Source organism: Heptranchias perlo, chromosome 1, assembly GCF_035084215.1.
Source record: "Heptranchias perlo isolate sHepPer1 chromosome 1, sHepPer1.hap1, whole genome shotgun sequence".
Classification (NCBI taxonomy): Eukaryota; Metazoa; Chordata; class Chondrichthyes; order Hexanchiformes; family Hexanchidae; genus Heptranchias; species Heptranchias perlo.
The window spans coordinates 53038221-53061855 of NC_090325.1; the positions used below are offsets into that span (position 1 = coordinate 53038221).

The 23635-nt window shown below is 41.5% G+C and overlaps 1 protein-coding gene across 1 annotated transcript in view; it reads right to left on the reverse strand.

Annotated features, from left to right (window-relative positions):
* The window catches only part of npr2 (natriuretic peptide receptor 2), a 131116-nt gene that overhangs the window by 67452 nt on the left and 40029 nt on the right, over nucleotides 1–23635 (reverse strand). The window contains exons 5-8 of the mRNA XM_067985205.1: nucleotides 21212–21306; nucleotides 19722–19857; nucleotides 18329–18413; nucleotides 17769–17889 (exon numbers count right to left, since the gene is read on the reverse strand). Coding sequence (XP_067841306.1) covers nucleotides 17769–17889; nucleotides 18329–18413; nucleotides 19722–19857; nucleotides 21212–21306 — 437 coding nt within the window. The remainder of the gene's footprint in view (nucleotides 1–17768; nucleotides 17890–18328; nucleotides 18414–19721; nucleotides 19858–21211; nucleotides 21307–23635) is intronic.

Sequence of the window (23635 nt, forward strand, 5' to 3'; positions counted from 1 at the left end):
TGCAGTAAGACATTCTTGCTCCTGTACTCAAATCCTCTTGCAATGAAGGCCAACATACCATTTGCCTTCCTAACTGCTTGCTGCACCTGCATGTTTGCTTTCAGTGACTGGTGTACAAGGACACCCAGGTCCCTTTGTACATCAACATTTCCCAATCTATCACCACTTAAATAACACTCTGCCTTTCTGTCTTTCCTTCCGAAGTGGATAACTTCACATTTATCCACATTATACTGCATCTGCCATGTATTTGCCCACTCACTCAACTTGTCTAAATCGCCTTGAAGCCTCTTTGCATCCTCCTCACAACTCACCATCCCACCTAGTTTTGTGTCGTCAGCAAATTTGGAAATATTACATTTGGTTCCCTCATCCAAATCATTGATATATATTGTGAATAGCTGAGGCCCAAGCGCTGATCCCTGCGATACCCCACTAGTCACTGCCTGCCACCCCGAAAAAGAGCCATTTATTCCTACTCTCTGTTTCCTGTCTGTTAACCAATTTTCAATCCATGCCAGTATATTACCCCCAATCCCATGTGCTTTAATTTTGCACACTAACCTCTTATGTGGGACTTTATCAAAGGCCTTCTTAAAATCTAAATAAACCACATCCACTGGTTCTTCCTTATCGATTCTACCAGTTACATCCTCAAAAAACTCCAGTAGGTTTGTCAAACATGATTTCCCTTTCATAAATCCATGTTGACTTTGTCTAATCCCATTGATATTTTCTAAGTGTCCTGTTAGCACATCCTTTATAATAGACTCTAGCATTTTCCCTACCACTGATGTTAGGCTAACCGGTCTGTAGTTCCCTGTTTTCTCTCTCCCTCCTTTTTTAAATAGTGGGGTTACATTTACCACCTTCCAATCTGCAGGAACTGTTCCATAATCTATAGAATTTTGGAAGACAACAACTAATGCATCCACTATTTCCATGGCTACCTCTTTTAGTATTCTGGGATGCAGATTATCAGGCCCTGGGGATTTATCGGCTTTCAGTCCCATTCATTTCTCTAGCACTATTTTTTTTACTAATACTAATTTCCTTTAATTCCTCCTTCTCACTAGTACCTTGGTTCCCTAGCATTTCTGGGAAGTTATTTGTGTCCTCTTCCGTGAAGACAGAACCAAAGTATTTGTTTAATTGCTCTGCCATTGTTCCCCGTTATAAATTCTCCCGTTTCTGACTGTAAGGGACCTACGTTTGTCTTCACTAATCTTTTTCTTTTTACATACTTGTAGAAGCTTTTACAGTCCACTTTTATGTTCCTTACAAGTTTACTCTCATACTCTATTTTTCCCCTCTTAATCAATCTCTTGGTCCTTTTTTGCTGAATTCTAAACTGCTCCCAATCCTCAGGCTTATACTTATTCTGGCAACTTTATATGACTCCTCTTTGGATCTAATACTATCCTTAATTTCTTTTGTGGCTGGAATGAAGCTGAACTATCAAACTTTTCATCCAGTGAACCAAAAAGAAAAATGTCTGGTGTTACCTAAACCCAAAATGGAGATTAACAGCAGATCAGTCAGCTAATATTTCTTATTTTCTTATCAGGCTACTATAAATGACTATGCTGCAGCATGAGTGCCCATCAATTGTCTCCAAATCCCAGACACAGTCGTCTCTTACTAGGAGTTTATGACTAAATGTAACATTGCTAATTTTAGTGCAGCGTGACATTCAGAATCAAAAGGTGGGACTGATGGTTTAGGACTTGCTTTTGGTTTTGTCATTTTTGCTCTTAAATGTCTTTGATCCTGGTCTTTTGTTTTGAATTCAGCTTCAACACACACACCATTCACTAAAACCAAAGCCAGAGGTTTTTAGATTGTTCTGGTTCTGTTAAATCAAATCTCAGCTCATCAGAACTCTGTAGCAAAATGACCAAGGTATTTCATAGCTGGGAGTCAGGCCTGAGCAGGAGTTGTAGGAAAAATAAGGAAGAGATGAAAGGCTCAAAGAGATAAGTTTTAAGGAGCCTTTGGAAGATGGAAAAGATGTAGCAAGACAAAGGGGTTTAGGGATAGAGTTCCAGAGAGTCAGAGCAAGAAGGCTGAAGGCTCTGTCATTGACCACAAGTCACCAGTAGACCACAAGAGGTTGCAGAAAAAATGAAGAACAAGGCCATGGAGAGATTTGAAGACAAGGATGATTCTTATTCAACAACTGAGAAGTAATGTTTGACTGAAAAGGTGGTTCATTGTCAGAGACCAGCTTGGCAGGAAGTCCATTTTGGGCAAACAAATAACGTAACTCATCAATTGTCACCAATGCATCTGTTGATGACACCGTAACCACTTCGAGCCATTTGGAATGAAAATCCAAAATAAGTAAAAATTTCTGCGTGGAATCAACACAAATACGCCACTGTGGTTTTGTTGGCCATTGCCAAGTACTAGTTACCGCATTTTAATTTTAATTTTTAATGCTTGTTTTATGTTTTCTGGTTTAAAATTCAAAGTGTTCTATTGGACAAGATCATCATACCATTGTGACACCATACAGAAATATGAGCCTGCAACCTACATTGTGTGATATCATATGAGCATCTGTATCAAATTCCTGCCTTCGCTATTTTCACGAAGGGTTAACACTTTTATTTCAAATGGGTTGACAGTTCCGTTAAAATAGCAGACAAAGGAATTTGATACAAACATGTTAAATATTCATATGATAATATCACACCGTATGATTTCTAAGCTATACTTTTTATTTTACTGTTTATTCCAGATGAGCAAACAAATCTGAACTCTGGCTTCCTTTTTAACCTAGAATTTGTGCAATTCATGTGCAAACAGCAGTAATCTGCACACATTTCTTAAAATATTTATTTTTAGGATAAAATAACACTATTCTTGACAAAAATGTTATCCGTTATAATTTTTAAAAACAATTCAGTCCCAAAAAAGAAAAGTATGCCCCATGATTCTGCTATAAAAGGAATCAACAGCGTATTTTTATGCTCCCACATAAGTGTTAGGAAAGCATCTTAAAACTGTTTACATACTCAGTCAACTGGCGCCAATAAATTAACAGCACAGAAGAACACCGTACTTGTATTTTGTTTTAATCTACTTTTAGATGATGATTTATTCAGTAGTTAGGTCATTCCTCATAAGCCATCAGCTCGTTGTCCAAAAAGCTATATGTCGTATTTCTCTAGCTGTGGGGAGTAGATTACATGCAATTACACTTTTTGCTATAATATTACGATAGTGGTGCAGGGAGAATAGCTTTGTTTTCAATCAGTGTGTTGAGCATCTGATTTGAGTGTAAAACCAATACTGCTGAATGGCCTAAAACTACACCTTCTTTTAGTAACAAAACTATAAGTTTTTTTGCACTGCCTCTTATTAACAGCACATTAAAATGGGTGTGCTTGTGTGATTTTCTTATTTCTGTCTGATTTTCTTCCCTCCCCTTTTGAAAACAGTAATTCATGCCGAGCGGTTGCAGTTTGGGTATCTTGCTCAAATGGCTAGTCTTCAGATAGTGAGTGTAAACTATTTCATTATGGCCGGGTGGGCTGGCATTGCAGCTGGGCTCGTTCCTGTCCACAACGAGCAATCCCATGCATTGTACTTTCCAGCAGAAGTCATCAAATAATGATCAAGAGTGGGACCTTTGGACGATTTTCCCTTCCCTAACCCAAGGTTACTGAGCCCAATTGTAATGTCTCTACTGGCACCCTGGCTGAGATCAGTTACTTTGCATAGATCAGGGATTGAAGCTGGGACTATCCTGGTCTGTTCGGCTTGGTTCAATACAATTTCATCTAAACCATTAGGAAAGTCTCAATACTCCCTAAAATCTGACACCTAACACACCTGCATATAATGGGGATTAAATTGAATAACCCCCGAATCCGGGCTTGGGGGTCTCAGTGCGCGATTAACCCACGCCCGGTTGTTGAGATGCAAGCAGAACATAAGGTTCATGCTGCCTGGTCATTCACCTGATTCCTGCGAGCAGCCAGGCCTAGTTGTGCTATTGAATGGCTGCTCACCAACAGGGGGGCCCCGATATCGCGCAAGTGGCCAGCACCATTTAAAGGCAGCCTGCACCTCTTATTTGCAAAATATAAGATACAGGTCCGCACGGAATCTGAATGGAGATCCGACATCACACACGTAAAACTCAGATGCAGGTCCCGCTCTATGATTACGACTGTTGAGTTATGTCAAAACATTGAATAAACGTTACGCACTACTAAATCCCATATCCTCAATCTGCACGCCAGACCTCACCAATCTGCCGATCTGAATTTGTACCAGGCCTGCGAAAGAGCGTGCATCAGGGTTCTCTGATGATGCACTAAAGGCCTTGGTGCAAGAGGTAGACAGAGGAGGGGCATCCTCTATCTGCAGGGGCGACAAGAGGCCCTCCAGACATACGCTCAAGAGGCAGTGGGAGGCAATAGGGGACAAAGTCAATGTCAGGCGCATAGCACCACAAGCATGGATGCAGTGCAGGAAGAAGTTCAATGCTTTGACAAGAGTGGTCAAGGTGAGTGAGGTCAACTGTCAAGTGAATCTCCTACCAACTGCACCACGAGCTGCATCCACTGCTCCACTCACTACACCACCCATCTCCCACATACCAACAAACTCTTTCAATCAGTACTCAACTCTTCCAATCAGATGCTTCCTCTCACCCTCACACATTACCACTGTTGCAAGCTGCACATCCACAACTCACAGGTCACACACACACTGGCAGCTATTCAACCATGGCAGGCACATCATACAAACATCTTGCAGGACACTCACCGACACACATCCTGCTTTCTTGCAGGAGAAGGTGGCGCATAACAGGAGGCAGCAAGTGGCAGTGGCTCCATGGAACATGAACCCGCTGTCCTCTCTCAGGGTGACAGAATTCCTATCCCACCCCTGCCACTCTGCCAGTGCCCTTGCTGTTGCCTGTCAGAAAGCCAGCCCACTCCCTGTAGAGTGTTGAAACTTTATTATAGGAACATAGGCAGATAGGAACAGGAGTAGACCATTTAGCCCCTCGAGCCTGTTCTACCATTCAATGAGATCATGGTTGATCTGTGACCTAACTCCGTATACCCACCTTAGCCCCATATCCCTCAGTGTCAGAGCAGTGGGAGGCATTTAAGGGGGAGATTCAAGGGGTTCAGAGTAAACATGTTCCCATGAAGAAAAGGAGTGGGACTGCCAAAACTAGAGCCCCCTGGATGACAAGGAGCATACAGGGTAAGATAAGGCAAAAAAGGGAAGCTTATGTCAGACACCAAGAGCTCAATACTGCAGAAAGCCTAGAGGAGTATAGAAAGTGCAGGGGTGAAATTAAAAAGGAAATCAGGAAAGCAAAGAGAGGGCATGAAAAAACACTGGCAAGTAAAATTAAGGAAAACCCAAAGATGTTTCATAAAAACATAAAGAGCAAGAGGATAACTAAGGAAAGAGTAGGACCTATTAGAGACCAAAAAGATAACCTATGTGTGGAGGCGGAAGATATGGGTATGATTCTTAATGAATACTTTGAGTCTGTCTTCACAAAAGAGGGGGACGACGCAGAGATTGTAGTTAAGGAGGAGGAGGAGTGTGAAATATTGGATGGGATAAACATAGTGAGAGAGGAAGTATTAAGGAGTTTAGCATTTTTGAAAGTAGATAAATCGCCAGGCCTGGATGAAATGTATCCAAGGCTGCTAAGAGAAGCAAGGGAGGAAATAGCGGAGGTTCTGACCATCATTTTCCAATCCTCTCTGGCTACAGGTGTGGTGCCAGAGGATTGGAGGACTGCTAACGTTGTACCATTGTTTGAAAAGGGAGAACAAGATAGACTGAGTCAGTCTAACCTCGGTGGTGGGCAAATTATTGGTATTGATTCTGAGGGAGAGCATAAATCGTCATTTAGAAAGGCACAAGTTAATCAAGGACAGTCAGCATGGATTTGTTAAGGGAAGGTTGTGTCTGACTAACTTGATTGAATTTTTTGAGGAGGTAACAAAGAGGGTCGATGAGGGTAATGCATTTGATGTAGCGGACATGGATTTTAGCAAGGCTTTTGACAAGGTTCTACATGGCAGACTGGTCAAAAAAGTAAAAGCCCATGGGATCCAAGGGAAAGTGGCTAGTTGGATCCAAAATTGGCTCAGTGGCATTAATGCAGGAAGCAAGGAGTAATGGTTGATGGGTGTTTTTGTGACTGGAAGACTGTTTCCAGTGGGGTCCCGCAAGGCTCAGTACTAGGTCCCTTGCTTTTAGTGGTATATATTAATGATTTGGACTTGAATGTGGGGGGGCTTGATCAAGAAGTTTGCAGATGATACAAAAATTGGCTGTGTGGTTTATAGTGAGGAGGAAAGCTATAGACTGCAGGAAGATATCAATGGACTGGTCAGGTGGGCAGAAAAGTGACAAATGGAATTCAATCCAGAGAAGTGTGAGGTAATGCATTTGGGGAGGGCAAACAAGGCAATGGGAGGATACTGAGAGGTGTAGAGGAACAGAGGGACCTTGAAGTGCATGTCCACAGATCCCTGAAGGTAGGACAGGTGGATAAGGTAGTTAAAAAGTCATATGGATACTTTCCTTTATTAGCCGAGGCATAGAATATAAGAGCAGAGAGGTTATGCTAAAACTGTATAAAACATTGGTTAGGCCACAGCTTGAGTACTGCGTGCAGTTCTGGTCACCACATTACAGGAAAGATATGATTGCACTAGAGAGGGTACAGAGGAGATTTACGAGGATGTTGCCAGGGCTGGAGAATTTTAGCTATGAGAAAAAATTGGATAGGCTGGGGTTGTTTTCTTTGGAACAAAGGAGGCTGAGGGGAGATTTAATTGAGGTCTATAAAATTATAATGGGACTAGATAGAGTGGATGGGAAGGAGCTATTTCCCTTAGCAGAGGGGTCAGTGACCAGGAGGCATAGATTTAAAGTAATTGGTAGAAAGGTTATACGGATGCTGAGGAGAAATGTTTTCACCCAGAGGGTGGTGGAGGTCTGGAACTCACTGGCTGAAAGGATGGTAGAGGCAGAAACCCTCAACTCATTTAAAAAGTACTTGGATGTGCACTTGAAGTGCTGTAACCTACAGGGCTACGGTCCAAGTGCTGGAAAGTGGGATTAAGCTGGATAGCTCTATTTCGGCCGGCGCGGACATGATGGGCCGACTGGCCTCCTTCTGTGCCGTAACTTTCTATGATTCTATTTCTATGATTTGGTTAACAAAAATCTATCAATCTCAGATTTAAAATTAACATTTGAGCTAGCATCAACTGCCGTTTGCAGAAGAGAGTTCCAAACTTCTACCACCCATTGCATGTAAAAGCACTTCCTAACTTCACTCCTGCAAGTCCTGCCTCTAATTTTTAGGCTATGTCCCCTAGACCTAGTATTCAACTATAGGATACCTCCAAAAACAGGTACAAATGCATCAGCAGCCAGGAGCAAGAATCCAGCAACTAACCTGTAACTCCTGCATGATCCCTTTAAATAGCGCTGGTAGGGGTCCTCCATGCTGTTTATGGCCTGTTCAGCTGTGCGAGGTTAAGATAGTGCATTGGCTGGAGCACTGAGTTCCAAAATCGTATCTGTCCCTTTAAATCAGCGTTGCACGCTGATCTAACACATATTCTCCCTGCTTTACATGCTGCTGGCGTTCTTTATCTGTGCGTGCGCAAACGCCTTTACCAAGAGGCATTAGGCACATGTCATACTAGAAGCATGGGCGCGCATTCCGAATGCCATTTTAGATCCTTAGGAGGCCACGTAGCACCTACAAAATGGGCGTAATGCGGGCCAATTTATCGCCCAACATGTTCTGCTATTTAATAATTGCCATTTTGATAAAATTACAATAGCATATAAATTAATCCCTTATATTCACAAAGCATAAAAACATGCTTGCTAACTACAACTACAACTACTACTATTACTACTACCTACAACTATGATTATTACAGAAACAAAACAATGTACCTTTAACGCAGGCTAGGAAATTAAAGACAAGGATGAGGATTTTAAATTTAACATGTTGGGGCCAGGGAGATAATGTAGGTCAGTAAAGATGGGCAAATGTACAAGTGGGTCTTCGTGATGGACAAGATATGGACAGCTGAGTTGCACTACAATTGAACTGCATGAGCGTCAAGTTCACACAAAAGAAACATCTTGAAATGTCACAGTTACCGTTTCTTTCACTCCCACTCCCACTGTCATCTCAAGCTTTGGCACCACATGCCACAGGCACTTTGAATCACTCAATCTATTATTTTTCTCCTTTATCCCAATTTTAATCTGCTTTTTTTTTCTTCATCCTCTACTTTCGATCTATCCTGCACCACCTGCCAATTCCCAGTCTGAGAGGTCAGACAGCCAACCGAACTCCCAGGCCTCTGCTAATGCTGCTCTGTAGCCATTTGCAATGGAGAAGGACAACCCAGGATGTTCCCACTCTTCCAATAGGTTTCCCTCTCTCATCTACCCTGTACCTTCACCCAATGCTGTGATGAAGATTAAGAACTCACTGCTCGATGAATTGCAGACATGAACCCACATTCTATTATTATGTGGCAATGCATCACCAGAGCAACAAAAACTATGATCTGGAATTGAATGAAGCACATGTAAAAGCCTTATGGCTGTGATTCTCAGAAAGCTTGTGTATTTGCCTTTGTTATAACTTTACAGTGTGTTCCTCTATGGGAAACAAATAAATTATTTTTTTGGTGTCTGTCACATTTGAAAGGAAGATGCCACATACAGGTACTGGTGACGAATGCCACTCTTACCACTTCTGGGGAACGAAATGGGGCAGATGGAGCATGTTTCAGTGGGGGAGCATTTGGGGACCAGTGATCATAATATCATTAGGTTTAGAATAGTTATGGAAAAGGACAAGGAACAATCAAATGTGAAAATACATAACTGGAGGAGGGCAAATTTCATTGAGTTAAAAAGGGATCTTGCCCAGGTGGATTGGAATCAAATATTGGCAGGCAAAACAGTAGCTGAACAATTGGAGGCCTTCAAGGAGGAGTTGGTTCAGGTACAGAGTAGACACATCCCTACGAGGGGGAAAGGAAGGGTATCCAAAGCTAGAGCTCCCTGGGTAACTAAAGATATAGAGATTAAAATGAAGAGGAGAAAGGAGGCTTATGACGAATGTATGGTTCATAATACAATAGAGAACCAGGCTGAACACAGAAAGTACAGAGGAGATCAAAAAGGGGAATAAGAGGGGCAAAGAGAGAGTATGAGAATAGATTAGCAGTGAACATAAAAGGGAACCCAAAAGTGTTTTATAAATGTATAAAGGAGGGGTGGGACAAAAAAGGCAATCTTCTTGTGGAGGCAGAGGACATGGCTGAGGTATTAAATAAATACTTTGTATCCGTCTTCACTAGAGAAGATGATGCTGCCATTGTATCAGTAAAGGAGGAGGTAGTAGCGATATTGGATAGGATAAAAATAGATAAAGAGGAGGTATTTAAAAGATTGGCAGTACTCAAAATAGAAAAGTCACCCGGTCCAGATGGGATGCTTCCTAGGTTACTGAGGGAAGTAAGGGTGGAAATTGCGGAGGCTCTGGCCACAATCTTTGAATCCTCCTTAGATATGGAAGTGGTGCCGGAGGACTGGAAGATTGCAAATGTCACACCCCTGTTCAAAAAAGAGGAGAGTAATAAACCCGGCAATTACAGGCCAGTCAGCCTAAGGTCGGTGGTGGGGATAATTTTGGAGACAATAATCTGGGACAAAATTAATTGCCACTTGGAAAAGTATGGACTAATAAACGAAGGTCAGCACGGATTTGTTAAAGGAAAATCATGTTTGACTAACTTGATTGAGTTCTTTGATGAAGTAATGGAGAGGGTTGATCAGGGTAGTGCGGTTGATGTTGTGCATATGGACTTCCAAAAGGCATTTGAAAAAGTACCACATAATAGACTTGTTAGCAAAATTAAAGCCCATGGGATTAAATTGACAGTGGCACCATGGATACAAAATTGGCTAGGGGTCAGAAAGCAGAGAGTAGTGGTGAACGGTTGTTTTTCAGACTGGAGGGAAGTATACAGTGGTGTTCCCCAGGGATCAGTATCAGGACCACTGCTCTTTTTGATATATATTAATGACCTGGACTCTGATATACAGGGTATAATTTCAAAGTTTGCAAATGAAACAAAACTCGGAAATGTAGAGGATAGTAGCAAACTTCAGGAGGACATAGACAGACTGGTGAAATGGATAGACACATGGCAGATGAAATTTAACGCAGAGAAGTGTGAAGTGATACATTTTGGTAGGAAGAATGAGGAGAGGCAATATAAACTAAATGGTACAAATTTAAAGGGAGTGCAGGAACAGAGAGACCTGGGGGTGCACATAGAGTACAAAAGCATGGAAGTTATGCTAAACCTTTATAAAACACTGGTTAGGCCTCAGCTGGAGTATTGTGATCAATTCTGGGCACCACACTTTCGAAAGGATGTCAAGACCCTACTGAGGGTGCAGAAGAGGTTTACTTGACTGGTACCAGGGATGAGGGAACTCAGTTATGTGGAGAGACTGGAGAAGCTGGGGTTGTTCTCCTTAGAACAGAGAAGATTAAGGGGAGATTTGATAGTGGTGTTCAAAATCATGCACAGTTTTGACAGAGTAAATAAGGAGAAACTGTTTCCAGCGGCAGAAGGGTCGGTGACCAGAGGACACAGATTTAAAGTGATCAGCAAAAGAACTACAAACGGCATAAGGAAACATTTTTTTAGGCAGTGAGTTGTAATGATCTGGAATGCACTGCCTGAAAGGATGGTGGAAGCTGATTCAATAGTAACTTTCAATACGGAATTGGATAAATACTTGAAGGGAAAAAATTTACAGGGCTAAGGGGAAAGAGCAGGCGAATGGGATTAATTGGAGAGCTTTTTCAAACAGCAGGCACAGGCACAATGGTCCGAATGGCCTCCTCCTGTGCTGTTCCTGCTATGATACTATGATGCTATGATACCACAGCCAGGCTGCTCCTAGAACTTATTTTTATCTCAGTTCACTTTGGAGTTTTATACATGTAACCAAGGAAGAAAAGAATATTAAGCCTCTGTAACTGCATTCAAAGAGATCCTTTCAGACTGATCAGAATGCCAACAAATTCAATGTGCTTACAGTAGATTAAGGAAGGAAAGAAGCTGCAGCTATCCAACTTTCTATTCTGAGACTTCTGTTAAAGATAACTGTTGTGTGACTTGGTGCCAGCCTGTGAAGAAACGGATGCTTTATCAGTGGAGGGAAAGACACTGTTGCAAAAGTCTGTTGTCACCAGACATTCCTAAAAATGTATCGTTTCTCAGGTAGAAGGGGGGACAAAGCAGCCAGAGTTCCCATTCGTGATCATTGTCCAGTGACATGTGAATAAATCATAGGATTGGGCTCAGCTGTGATAAGCTTTCCATAGTTCAATAATCTGTCAACACTCATTCTCTTGAGTTCATACATAAAGAATGGCTATTTAGATCAGCACCCGTGAGACTGGAGCTTAGCATGAGACAGCATCCTAAGCCCTCAAAATTTTGAGGAGTTTGAGGAGCTAGGGGCTAAATTAATAAGCAGAACCTCAAGGTAATAATCTCTGGATTACTACCTGAGCCACACACAAATTGGCATAGGGTCAAACAGATCAGTGAGTTAAATGCGTGGCTCAAAGAGTGGTGTGGGAGACAGGGGTTTCAATTCATGGGGCACTGGCACCAGTACTGAGGGAACAGGGAGCTGATCCGTTGGGACGAACTCCACTTAAAACGGGCTGGTACCAGAGTCCTGGTGAATCGAATAACTAGGGTGGTAGATAGGGCTTTAAACTAAAAAGGTGGGGGGGGGGGGGATAAGGTAAGGAAAATTTAGAAATCTAAAGAGAAAAGTCAAGGCAGTAGAGCAGCGTAGCGATTTGAGTAGAAGTAAGTAGAGTGTGACAGGAAGGGACAGAGAGTTTATCGATAATAGTGCATCAGTGAATGAGGTCAAATCAGGGAAAAATGATAAAAAGTTAAAATTAAAGATGCTTTACCTGAATGTACGTAACAAGATAGATGAATCAATGGCACTGAGATAAATGGGTAGGATCTAGTAGCCGTCACAGAAATGTGGTTTCAAGGTGACCAAGGTTGAGAACTAATTATTCCAGGGTATTTGACATTTCGAAAAGACAGGCAAAAATAAAAAGGAGGGATGATAGCCCTGATAATAAAGGATGACATAAGGACAGTAGTGAGGAAAGAACTTGGCTTGGAAGATCAGGAAGTAGAATCAATATGGGTGGAGATAAGAAAAACAAGGGGCAGAAAACACTGGTGGGAGTAATTTATAGGCCCCTGAACAGTAGCTATACTGTTGCACAGAGTATTAATCAAGAAATAATAGGAGCTTGTAACAAAGGTAATGCAATAATCATGGGGGACTTCATATAGACTGGACAAATCAAATCGACAAAGATCGTTTGGAGGACAAGTTCATGGAATGCATTCATAATAGTTTCCTAGAACAATATATCATGGAACCAACCAGGGAGCAGGCTATTTTAGATCTTGTCTTGTGTAATGAGACAGGGTTAATTAGTAATCTCATAGTAAGGGTCCTCTGGGAAAGAGTGATCATAATATGATAGAATTTCACATTGATTTCGAGAGTGACGTACTTAACTCAGGAACTAGAGTCTTAAACTTAAAATAAAGCCAATTACATAGGTATGAGGGATGAGTTGGCTAAGGTAGATTGGGAAATTAGATTAAAAGGAATGACAGTAGATGAGAAATGGCAAACATTTAAAGAAATATTTCATAATTCTCAATGAAAATACATTCCAATGAGAAATAAAAACTCCAGGGGAAAAGTGATCCATCTGTGGCTAACTAAAGAAGTTAAGGATAGTATTAGATTAAAAGAAGAGGCTTATAATGTTGCCAAGAAGACTAGTAAGCCTGAGGATTGGGAGAGTTTTAGAAACCAGCAAAGGATAACCAAAAAATTGATAAAGAGGGAGAAAGTAGAATATGAGAGTAAACCAACAATAAATATAAAAACAGATTGTAAGAGCTTCTACAAATATGTAAAAAGGAAGAGAGTAACAAAAGTAAATGTTGGCTCCTGAGAGGCTGAGACAGGAGAAATTATAATAGGGAATAACGAAATGGCAGAGACGTTAAACAAAGATTTTATATCTGTCTTCAAAGTAAAGGACACAAAAGAAATACCAGAAATAGCGGGGAACCAAGGGTCTAAGAGTGAGGAACTCAAAGTAATTAATATTAATAAAGAAAAAGTACTGGAGAAATTAATGGAACTAAAAGCTGACAAATTCCCTGGACCTGATGGCTTACATCCTAGGGTTCTAAAAGAGATGGCTGCAGAGATAGTGGATGCATTGGATAGTGGATGATCTTCCAAAATTCCCTAGATTCCAGAATGGTCCCAGTGGATTGGAAGGTAGGAAATGTAACACCGCTATTCAAGAAAGGAGGGAGAGAGAAAACAGGGAACTACAGGCCAGTTAGCCTGACATCAGTAGTCGGGAAAATGCTAGAATCTATTATTAAAGAAGTGGTAACAGAGCACTTAGAAAATCATAATATGATTAGGCAGAGTCAATATGATTTTATGAAAGGGAAGTCATGTTTGACAAATTTATTAGAGTTTATTGAGGATGTAACTAGCAGGTTGTTAAAGGAAAACCAGTGAATGTAATATATTTGGATTTGCGAAAGGCATTCGATAAGGTGCCACACAAAAGGTTGTTACACAAGATAAGGGCTCATGGCGTTGGGGATAATATATTAGCATGGATAAAGGATTAGTTAATGGATAGGAAACAGAGAGTAGGAATAAACAGGTCATTTTCAGGTTGGCAGGCTGTAACTAGTGGGGTGCCGCAAGGATCAGTGCTGGGGCCTCAGCTAATTACAATCTATATTAATGACTTAGATAAAGGGACCGAGTATAATGTATCCAAGTTTGCTGATGATACAAAGCTAGGTGGGAAAGTAAGCTGTGAAAAAGATACAAAGAGTCTGCAAAGGGATATAGAAAGGTTAAATGAGTGGGCAAGAAAGCGGCAGATGGTGTATAATGTGGGGAAATGTGAGGTTATTCACTTTAGTAGGAAGAATAGAAAAACAGAATATTTTTTAAATGGTGAGAAACTATTAAATGCTGGTGTTCAAAGAGATTTGGGTGTCCAATTACACAAAACACAGAAAGTTAACATGTAGGTACAGCAAGCAATTAGGAAGGCAAATGGTATATTGGTCTTTGTTACTTCCAGGCTGGACTACTCCAATGGTCTCCTGGCTGGTTTCCCATCTTCCACCCTCCATAAACTTGAGCTCATCCAAAACTCTGCTGCCCTTTTTCTAACTGGCACCAAGTCCCGTTCACCCATCACCCTTGTGCTTGCTGACCTACATTGGCTCTCGGTCCGTGAACGCCTTGATTTTAAAATTCTCATCCTTGTTTTCAAATCCCTCCATGGCCTCGCCCCTCCCTGCCTCTGTAACCTCCTCCAGCTCTACAACCCTCCGAGATCTCTGCGCTCCTCCAATTCTGGCCTTTTGTGCATCCCCGATTTTAATTGCGCCATCATTGGCGGCCATGCCCTCAGCTGCCTAGGTCCTCAGCTCTGGAATTCCCTCCCTAAACCTCTCTGCCTCTTTACCTCTCTCTCCTCCTTTAAGATGTTCCTCAAAACCTACCTCTTTGACCAAGCTTTTGGTCATCTGTCCTAACACCTTCTTATGTGGTTCGATGTGAAATTTTGTTTGATAACGCTCCTGTGAAGTGCTTTGGGACATTTTACTACATTAAAGGCACCATCTAAATGCAAATTGTTGTTGTTGTTGTTGATTTTTGCTAGGGGATTGGAGTACAAGAGTAAGGAAGTCTTGTTGCAATTGTACAGGGCTTTGGTGAGATTACATCTGGAGTACTGTGTATAGTTTTGGCCTCCTTACCTAAGAAAGGATATACTTGCCTTAGAGGTGGTGCAACAAAGGTTCATTAGATTGATTCCTGGGATGAGAGGGTTGTCCTCTGAGGAGAGATTGAGTAGAATGGGCTTATATTCTCTGGAGTTTAGAAGAATGAGAGGTGATCTCATTGAAACGTATAAAATTCTTAGAGGGCTTGACAGGGTAGATGCTGAAAGGCAGTTTCCCCAGGATGAATAGTCTAGAACTAGGGGCCATAGTCTCAGGATAAAGGGTCAGGCATTTAGGACTGTGGTGAGGAGGAATTTCTTCACTCAGAGGGTGGTGAATCTTTAGAATTCTCCAGCCCAGAGGGCTGTGGATGCTGAGTCGTTGAGTATATTCAAGACTGAGATCGATAGATTTTTGGACTGTAGGGGAATCAAGAGATATGGGGATCAGGCGAGAAAGTGGAGTTGAGGTCGAAGATCAGTCATAATCTTATTGAATGACGGAGCAGGCTCGAGGGGCTGTATCCTTGGAATTTAATTATTTTCTCAAAGAAGCCGCTAACCTGATGATTACCTCAGTAGAGAACCAACATACAGCACTCAACATTGAAAATTTGCTTAATCAAATTTTTGGTCTACTCCTGTTCCTATTTCTTATGTTCTTATGTTCTTAAAATATTATAATTTCATTGTGAATATTAAAGAATATGGCCAAGAAATTCGTGTAACGACGGAAGCCAGCACGTAATGGGTTATGCGACTGGAATACGCGCTCCATGATGTTGGCTTGAGGCTCACTGGGAATTGGGCCTCAGGCCTCACCTGTATAATACCAGTGAGCTGCGGACGTCAATTGGGCACCCCGATGCAGCTCGCCGGTTGAGTCCTTAGGAAAATCAGCTGGCTCTGACGTCGAGCTGGCCTGCGGGCAGGTCCTAGGGGATAGAAGAGAACGGGAGGGGGTGGGGGGCAAGCCCAGACCAACTGAAGCTCACAATATTGTTGTGAAGCCGGGAGAAGCACTGATTTGGCTGCTGTACACCCAGAAAAACTGAGCAAAGTACGCACGGCACAGACAGTTTATGACGAATATTGAGCGGGGTCCTAAAACAAGCATTAGGCTTGGATTAACATATTCAAGGTACCTAATGCTTGTTTCAGGCGGGCACCCTGGACACTTGAAAGTCGCCGGCTTCCAATTTGGCAGCAGGCGCACTTCCAGGAGAGATCGGGCATGAGAGATCGCTCCCCGAAATTGTCCCAACACTAAAGCAAACCGGTGCAATGGAGAACAATTTTTCCCCCTATGTATTTCTGACATTTCAGTCGTTGAAAGTACAGAGAGGTGACCCTTAATGTTATTGGAACATGAGCTGATATTTAGTTATGAATAGAAACAAATGAATAATAGACTTCAGAAACAAACTACAGCATCATCTCCAATGAGAACAGGTTTCAGCTTCAGCCTCTCCATGAACATAATGCAGCATCAGCCTGTCCATGAACAGACTACAGCATCAGCCTGTCCATGAACAGACTACAGCATCAGCCTCTCCATGAACAGACTACAGCATCAGCCTGTCCATGAACAGACTACAGCATCAGCCTCTCCATGAACAGAATACAGCATCAGCCTGTCCATGAACAGGTTTCAGCATCAGCCTGTCCATGAACAGACTACAGCATCAGCCTGTCCATGAACAGACTACAGCATCAGCCTCTCCATGAACAGACTACAGCATCAGCCTGTCCATGAACAGACTACAGCATCAGCCTGTCCATGAACAGACTACAGCATCAGCCTTTCCATGAACAGACTACAGCATCAGCCTTTCCATGAACGGACTACATCATCAGCCTGTCCATGAACAGACTACAGCATCAGCCTGTCCATGAACAGACTACAGCATCAGCCTTTCCATGAACAGACTACATCATCAGCCTGTCCATGAACAGACTACAGCATCAGCCTGTCCATGAACAGACTACAGCATCAGCCTGTCCATGAACAGACTATAGCATCAGCCTGTCCATGAACAGACTACATCATCAGCCTCTCCATGAACAGGTTTCAGCATCAGCCTGTCCATGAACAGACTACAGCATCAGCCTGTCCATGAACAGACTACAGCATTAGCCTGTCCATGAACAGACTACAGCATCAGCCTGTCCATGAACAGACTACAGCATCAGCCTGTCCATGAACAGACTACAGCATCAGCCTGTCCATGAACAGACTACAGCCTCAGCCTGTCCATGAACAGACTACAGCATCAGCCTGTCCATGAACAGACTACAGCATCAGCCTGTCCATGAACAGACTACAGCATCAGCCTGTCCATGAACAGACTACAGCATCAGCCTGTCCATGAACAGACTACAGCATCAGCCTTTCCATGAACAGACTACAGCATCAGCCTGTCCATGAACAGACTACAGCATCAGCCTGTCCATGAACAGACTACAGCATCAGCCTGTCCATGAACAGACTACAGCATCAGCCTGTCCATGAACAGACTACAGCATCAGCCTGTCCATGAACAGACTACAGCATCAGCCTTTCCATGAACAGACTACAGCATCAGCCTGTCCATGAACAGACTACAGCATCAGCCTGTCCATGAACAGACTACAGCATCAGCCTGTCCATGAACAGACTACATCATCAGCCTGTCCATGAACAGACTACATCATCAGCCTCTTCACCAACATGATACATACATAGTATTATTTGTTACTGGTCTTGTCGTGATGATAATATCAAGACTCTGCAACATTAATACAATTTCACAAGAAAAGCCATGTGAGCACTTACTAGTGATAACGTAAGCCTGCTACCAGCACTCTTCCGATATTTATCACTGTTTCCCATTTGCAGTTCTTCCCAGCGGATTCGCCACATCATACTGGCCAAATCCTTCTCCAGCTTCAGTTTCCTATTTAAGTATCATTTTAAACAGGAGTATTAACATCCTTCACTGAATTATACATTATCTGCACCCGTTACAAATAAATCAACTGTAAAAGTAGTGGTGCTTAGAGGATTAAGGTAGGAATAAGAACAATTATTTACATAACGAGCATAAGAAATAAGAGCAGGAGTAGGCGATAAGGCACCTCGAGCCTGCTCTGCCATTCAATAAGATCATGACTGATCTTCTACCTCAACCCCAATTTCCCACCCGATCCCCAGAGAGTACAAGCCCATTCTACTCAATTGTTGAAAATACTGTAAAATTTTAATAGACAACAATTCTTAATCTGACTCTCATGTAAGAGAAGCTTTAATTGCTGAATGTAAATGATATATTTACCAAAATCAAAAATTGTCAAATTTCTTCCTAGTTTAAATGGACAAATATCTAAATACTATACCGGTAAACAAGAAAACTGGAGATTCCAAAAATTGCCATTGTGAGGCCTGTTCCCAGTGCAACTATTCCAAGTAGAGAGAAGGTGGCTAAGGAAACAAAAAGAGAATTACGTAAATGGACTCAGAAGCAGGGTCTGCTTTCTCGCTTCACTATACAACTCTCCTGTTTATCTGGTATTTTGCCTGAAAGACATTTTAAATGCCTGGAAGGCAAAGAGCTACTCATTCTTGCAAAGATATATTGACATTCAAATGACAGGAATTGGTCTTCTTCAGTTATAGATGATGTACTCAAGACTTCCAAATAATGAACCGTTTATCAGGCACAAATCTAGTTTAGGATTTGAAGTTTCACTGGGCAGGAATATCATTACCAAATTTTCCACAGGGCTTCCCCAGCCTCTATTGGGGTAACTATCTTTTGCACAACCCATATAGGTGGAATACATTAGTTGGGGATAGACATCTTTATGATGATCCAGTCTTGATTCTGCCCATTACAAATTTTCCTCTTCAGCGCCCAGATCTAAAAGTTTGGCAGACTGGAAGCGCTTATCACAAATTTGGCGCGAGCTGCTCAGAACTTTTTGTCCATTATAATTAATGGCTGGAAAATCAGAAGCAGATTTTGCCCTAATTTAAGACAAGCATTTGTTCGCCACCAAATTCCTACAGCTGGCTACTGAAGAGGAAAATCTGCACTGTGATGTTAACAGGAGAAAGAAAACAGTTCTTATTGCCATTTAATTTATTTAAGTTGGAATCGCATTCAGGATCCGAACCAGCCTGGAAACTTCCTAACATGGTGACATTGTGCACCCATACCCCTTTAATCAACATTATTCTTTTTGAATACTGACATGTTAACTAGCTCCAGGTTAATTTTGTAGGTTTAACAAGTAACTTACTTTGTGATTAGGCTGATTAAATTGTTGGCAATAGGACTGAACAACTTTTTAAAACTCATGTCCTCGGATAAAAAATTGCAGAAATTCAAATTCAAAAATGCATAGTTTTCAACTGTTAGATGTAAAACCTATCATACTAAATTCTGTACAGTAATTGGAAAAAATCTTCAGTTTAATAATTGCTAATCTGATATTTTATAAAAGAAATCTTCTGAAACTATTTTGTTATGTAATCTATGCTTAGGGGCATAATTCAAAGAAGTCTAGGGGAATGGTCCATCAAAGAAGCTGAATTAGAATTAAATGTTTGGTCAAGACAACTGAATATAAGATATTTCCATTTTAAATCTCTAGACATTGAATATAGGACTGCCCATTCAACCTTTGTGTTTCTACATTGTTTCTTGTTTTATTACATTGTAATACAGATCTATCTAAGGCAACTGGAGCTTTTCAGAACACCACATGACGAGAATCAATGCAATACCCTGCTTGCAGGCCGCGATATCAATTTCAAACACACACGGGGGGTTGTCTGTGGGAACAGAGCCCGACGGCCAGTGAATCTCTACATTGGGAATCCAGTAGATCTGCTTTTTTATGCCCAGATAGTGAGCTACAACCTGTGCAATATAAAGAAAATCAATTAAATCAGCACTACTTGACTTTAACCAATCTGATATATTCAAGATGAAACAATTCCAATCATACTTTTCTTAAACCTCAAAAAAGAAAGGAGGTATAAATATGAACTTGCTTACAGCACACTCTCCAAAATAGTTCCAATAATCATTAGTGAGAGGTACTGGTGACCCCAAAACAGAACACAGAGATGTTAGATTTTACGAATTGTTGCTTTCAACGCAGGCCTACCAGGAATGCATGTTGGGAATTTGGGGAGATTTGTAGACCCAGCAGGATTATCCATCCATTAGAATTGATGGATGTTAAATCTTGGAGGGCCTGCTGACTTCTGTGCCCGAATTCTGTGTTGTGGGCAAACAAAGCCCAAATTCGTAAAAATCTACCCTATTGTATTATCCCCTAAATCAACTGCATAATGGACACTGGCAAAGGTTTTCCCATTCTCTCAGGTCAATAATTTTTTTTCCAGTATATGTAGTGTTTACATTGACACTCACTGCACTGGCCACCTTCTTCCATAGCTCTCTTTGGGGCCATCTGTCTGTTTGTTCCCTCCTCGCCCAGCTTCCTATGGAAGCCCTTCTAACATCTGAATCTGCAAAGCTGGCAGCTTTGTGTCCTGTAACAGACATCTCTGAAATTTGGACAATAATAAGTGGGTTTCTCACAACCAAAATGATGCCTGGCTCTTTAAATCCTGCAGCAGCACATTATTTCCCACTTCTCAACATGTGAGTTCTCAATCTGAGGTCTTTCCAATGCCAGTAACTCAACTGAATTATTCAAATGAAGCTGATTCTGACTATTACAGTGAGGTCAGTGCTTGTGATATTAGGCAGGCATCATTTCTGGCAGGGATTGCCCCCTGTGAGAAAATGTAGTCTACAATATCCTAATTTGACCCAATGTATACCTAACCAGTTTCCATCAATACCCCATATCTATGCTTGAAACTTTCACCCTGTACAATGGACTATAGTGATAAGTTTTTCTTCCATCATAGTGCTTTTTTGCAAATGGCTAACAATTTTGTTGTAGCCATGGTAAAAAAAAGTGATTTTTAAATTGAAATCTATATAAAGATAAATTCAGTAATCCCATGTTTCTATTGGGGAGTATCGGCTGGAAATAGGAACACAACACTGTGATGTCAATTCTCCAACCTGCACTCCCTTCACATGTAACTCCCAGTTGGGAGTGAGGAATTTCTGAATTTATACTATAGATTTTAAACTTAGCTGTTTCTGAACAGTTTGAAGGGTTTCATACCTTGCACAGTCATCTATCATCATTAGAAATACACATTCACACATAACACATAAGTATAATAACCTCGTATTCTCCAGTTTCTGTGTTGACCATGTCCCAGAGACTAAAGTCGGTATCTCTGTCACCATTTTTATCAATGCTCACTAATCCAGTAACGCCTGAAATAAAATAAAAAAGGCATACAAATTATGGAAAATTAAATAAAACATCTAAAATAAATTTCAAATTCATAATACCATTTGTACACCTGAAACTAATTCCTAACACTGAAATAAAAAGTTATTTTATTTAATACATTTCTTTCTGCAATGAAAGGCACATTTAGATTTCAACTAAAAGGCCTTGTGTTAGATTATGGGAGCGGTTAGCACAAGATTTCTGATGGACGTCATACGCTCATTTGAAAATTGGTATATAAACATTTTCTATGTTAAGTTGTCCACACTTACCTGTTAGACTATTTAGCCCTGCCCACTCGGCAGAAACCAGGCAGTTAAAATTGCTCATGGGATCCACCTGCCAACATCCGCAGGCTTCTATTTTAACCAGCTCTTCTGAGCAGGCAAGAAGGACATCTACCAGAAACTGGCGGGATCCTTCTTTAAATATGTACATCAGGCTCCAATTACATCATTAGGGCCCGACTACTATTTTAACCATCAATCTGGGGGAGCGGTTGTGGTATTCCCACTAGGCCAACCTAAAGGAAGAGGAGTTGGGGCCAGAAGAAGCCCAAAGAGGTAAGTTTTTAAACTTTTTTTTTAACTTTCCTTGTAGGGCCAGGAAGAGCAGAAGTGTTCCTTTGGGCCTTACAAGGAAAGTTTAGGCCTTCCCTTACCCAGGCTCCTCAATCGCGAGACCCTCCCGAAAGCCCTCCCTTGCGACTTACCTGAGTACCAGGGGCCATTCTTTTGGTTAGCAGGCAGCTTGCTAAACCCAGGGGCCAAAAATGTGGTCGCTTTTCCTGGCCTCACAAAAATTCTCCAAAAAAATGTTGCAGGCCCAGAATCCCAAATGTTAACTTGTCTCCCTGATGCCTGGCTGAAAGATATCATGGAATGGGTGGAAAAACTCCTGGAACGAGAGGCAGAGCAGCCAAAAGTCATGGTCCGTGTTGAAACAATGAGATAACTAGAAGTACCTTTGAAGGTTTGCAGAGGGAGTTTAAGGAGTTAGGCTGTAGATTGAAAAACAAGACCTCAAGAGTGATGATCTTGGATTGGTCACTGTGCTAGACACTGAACAGATTAAGCAGAGGAAGATTAGGAAGGTCAATGCGTGGCTGCAGGTTTCATGCAGGAGGGAAAGATTTGCACTCTTGCGGCATCGGAGTTAGTTCTGGAACAAGGAAAGGCTACACGGTAGCCTTCTCCTCAATCAAAATGGCTGCCAGGACCCATGGAGAGGGTAAATAGAGCTGTGGGGAAGGATTTAAACTAATATTATTGGGGTGGGGAGGGGAATCCAGGTTCAAGACTAGAGAGGGAGAACAGGGTTAATAAAGCTGTTGCAATAGAAGCAGAAGGCTTAGCTGAAATAAATGGTGAGAAAATATTATCAGAGGGGAAAGCGGAAGAAACTGGCTGAGGCAGTGAAAGATAAAAATGACATTGTTGAAAGGTAATATATATTCAAAGAAACCGAGTTGTGCTCTACTTTTTTTCCCTCATCTGTTTCTTCAAGCCCTGTTATGTGCTCTTTTTCTTCCTCTAACTGCATTTTCTAGCCCCATTGCATCCTGTTTTTCTTTAACTACTTTGTTTTTTCAACCTTCATTGTATGTTGTTTTTCTTTGCCTGTTCTAAAAGGCCTGCTTCCTACACTTTCAGTTAAAATGCCTGTTCCCGCTGTCTTTTTTTAAAAGCATGTTTCCTGTGGTTTTTTAAAAGGTATGTTTCCCATGTATTTTTTTAAATGCCTTGCTTTTTAAATGCCTATTCCCCTTGGTCTTTTAAAAAAAAATGCCTTGTTTCTGGCAGTTTGTTTTTAAAGGCCTGTTTTTCTTTCATTCTTTAATTCTTTTTCTTTTTTTCATTTCTTCTCAACTAATCTTCTCCCTGTCCTTATTGTTTCTTCAACTCCGGTGTCATTGTCTTTTTCTTCTTCAACCACCAACCACTCTGCACACCCAACTCCTCATTGCTCCAATTCCCCGAATTACTCACTACTCCATGACTTCCTCCACCCCTCAACTACTCACCCATTCACTAGTACCTTAGTACCGACTAATTCCTCCCCAAAAATCCTCAATACAATCTTTCCCAATACTCACTATGCACACAACTTATACTTTCCCAAGTAATTACTCGCGCAACTCTCAAATCCTTACAAACTAAATAACCCGCTCCCACAAGCCACATCATCTCACTACCATAACCAGTGCCCCAGCAGGTCCACTTTCTCATAAAAGGGCAGATCCTCTCACTACCCTTGAGCAATGTTACAGGAGATATCTCTCACAAACTCTGAAGGGCAATCTAATTTTGA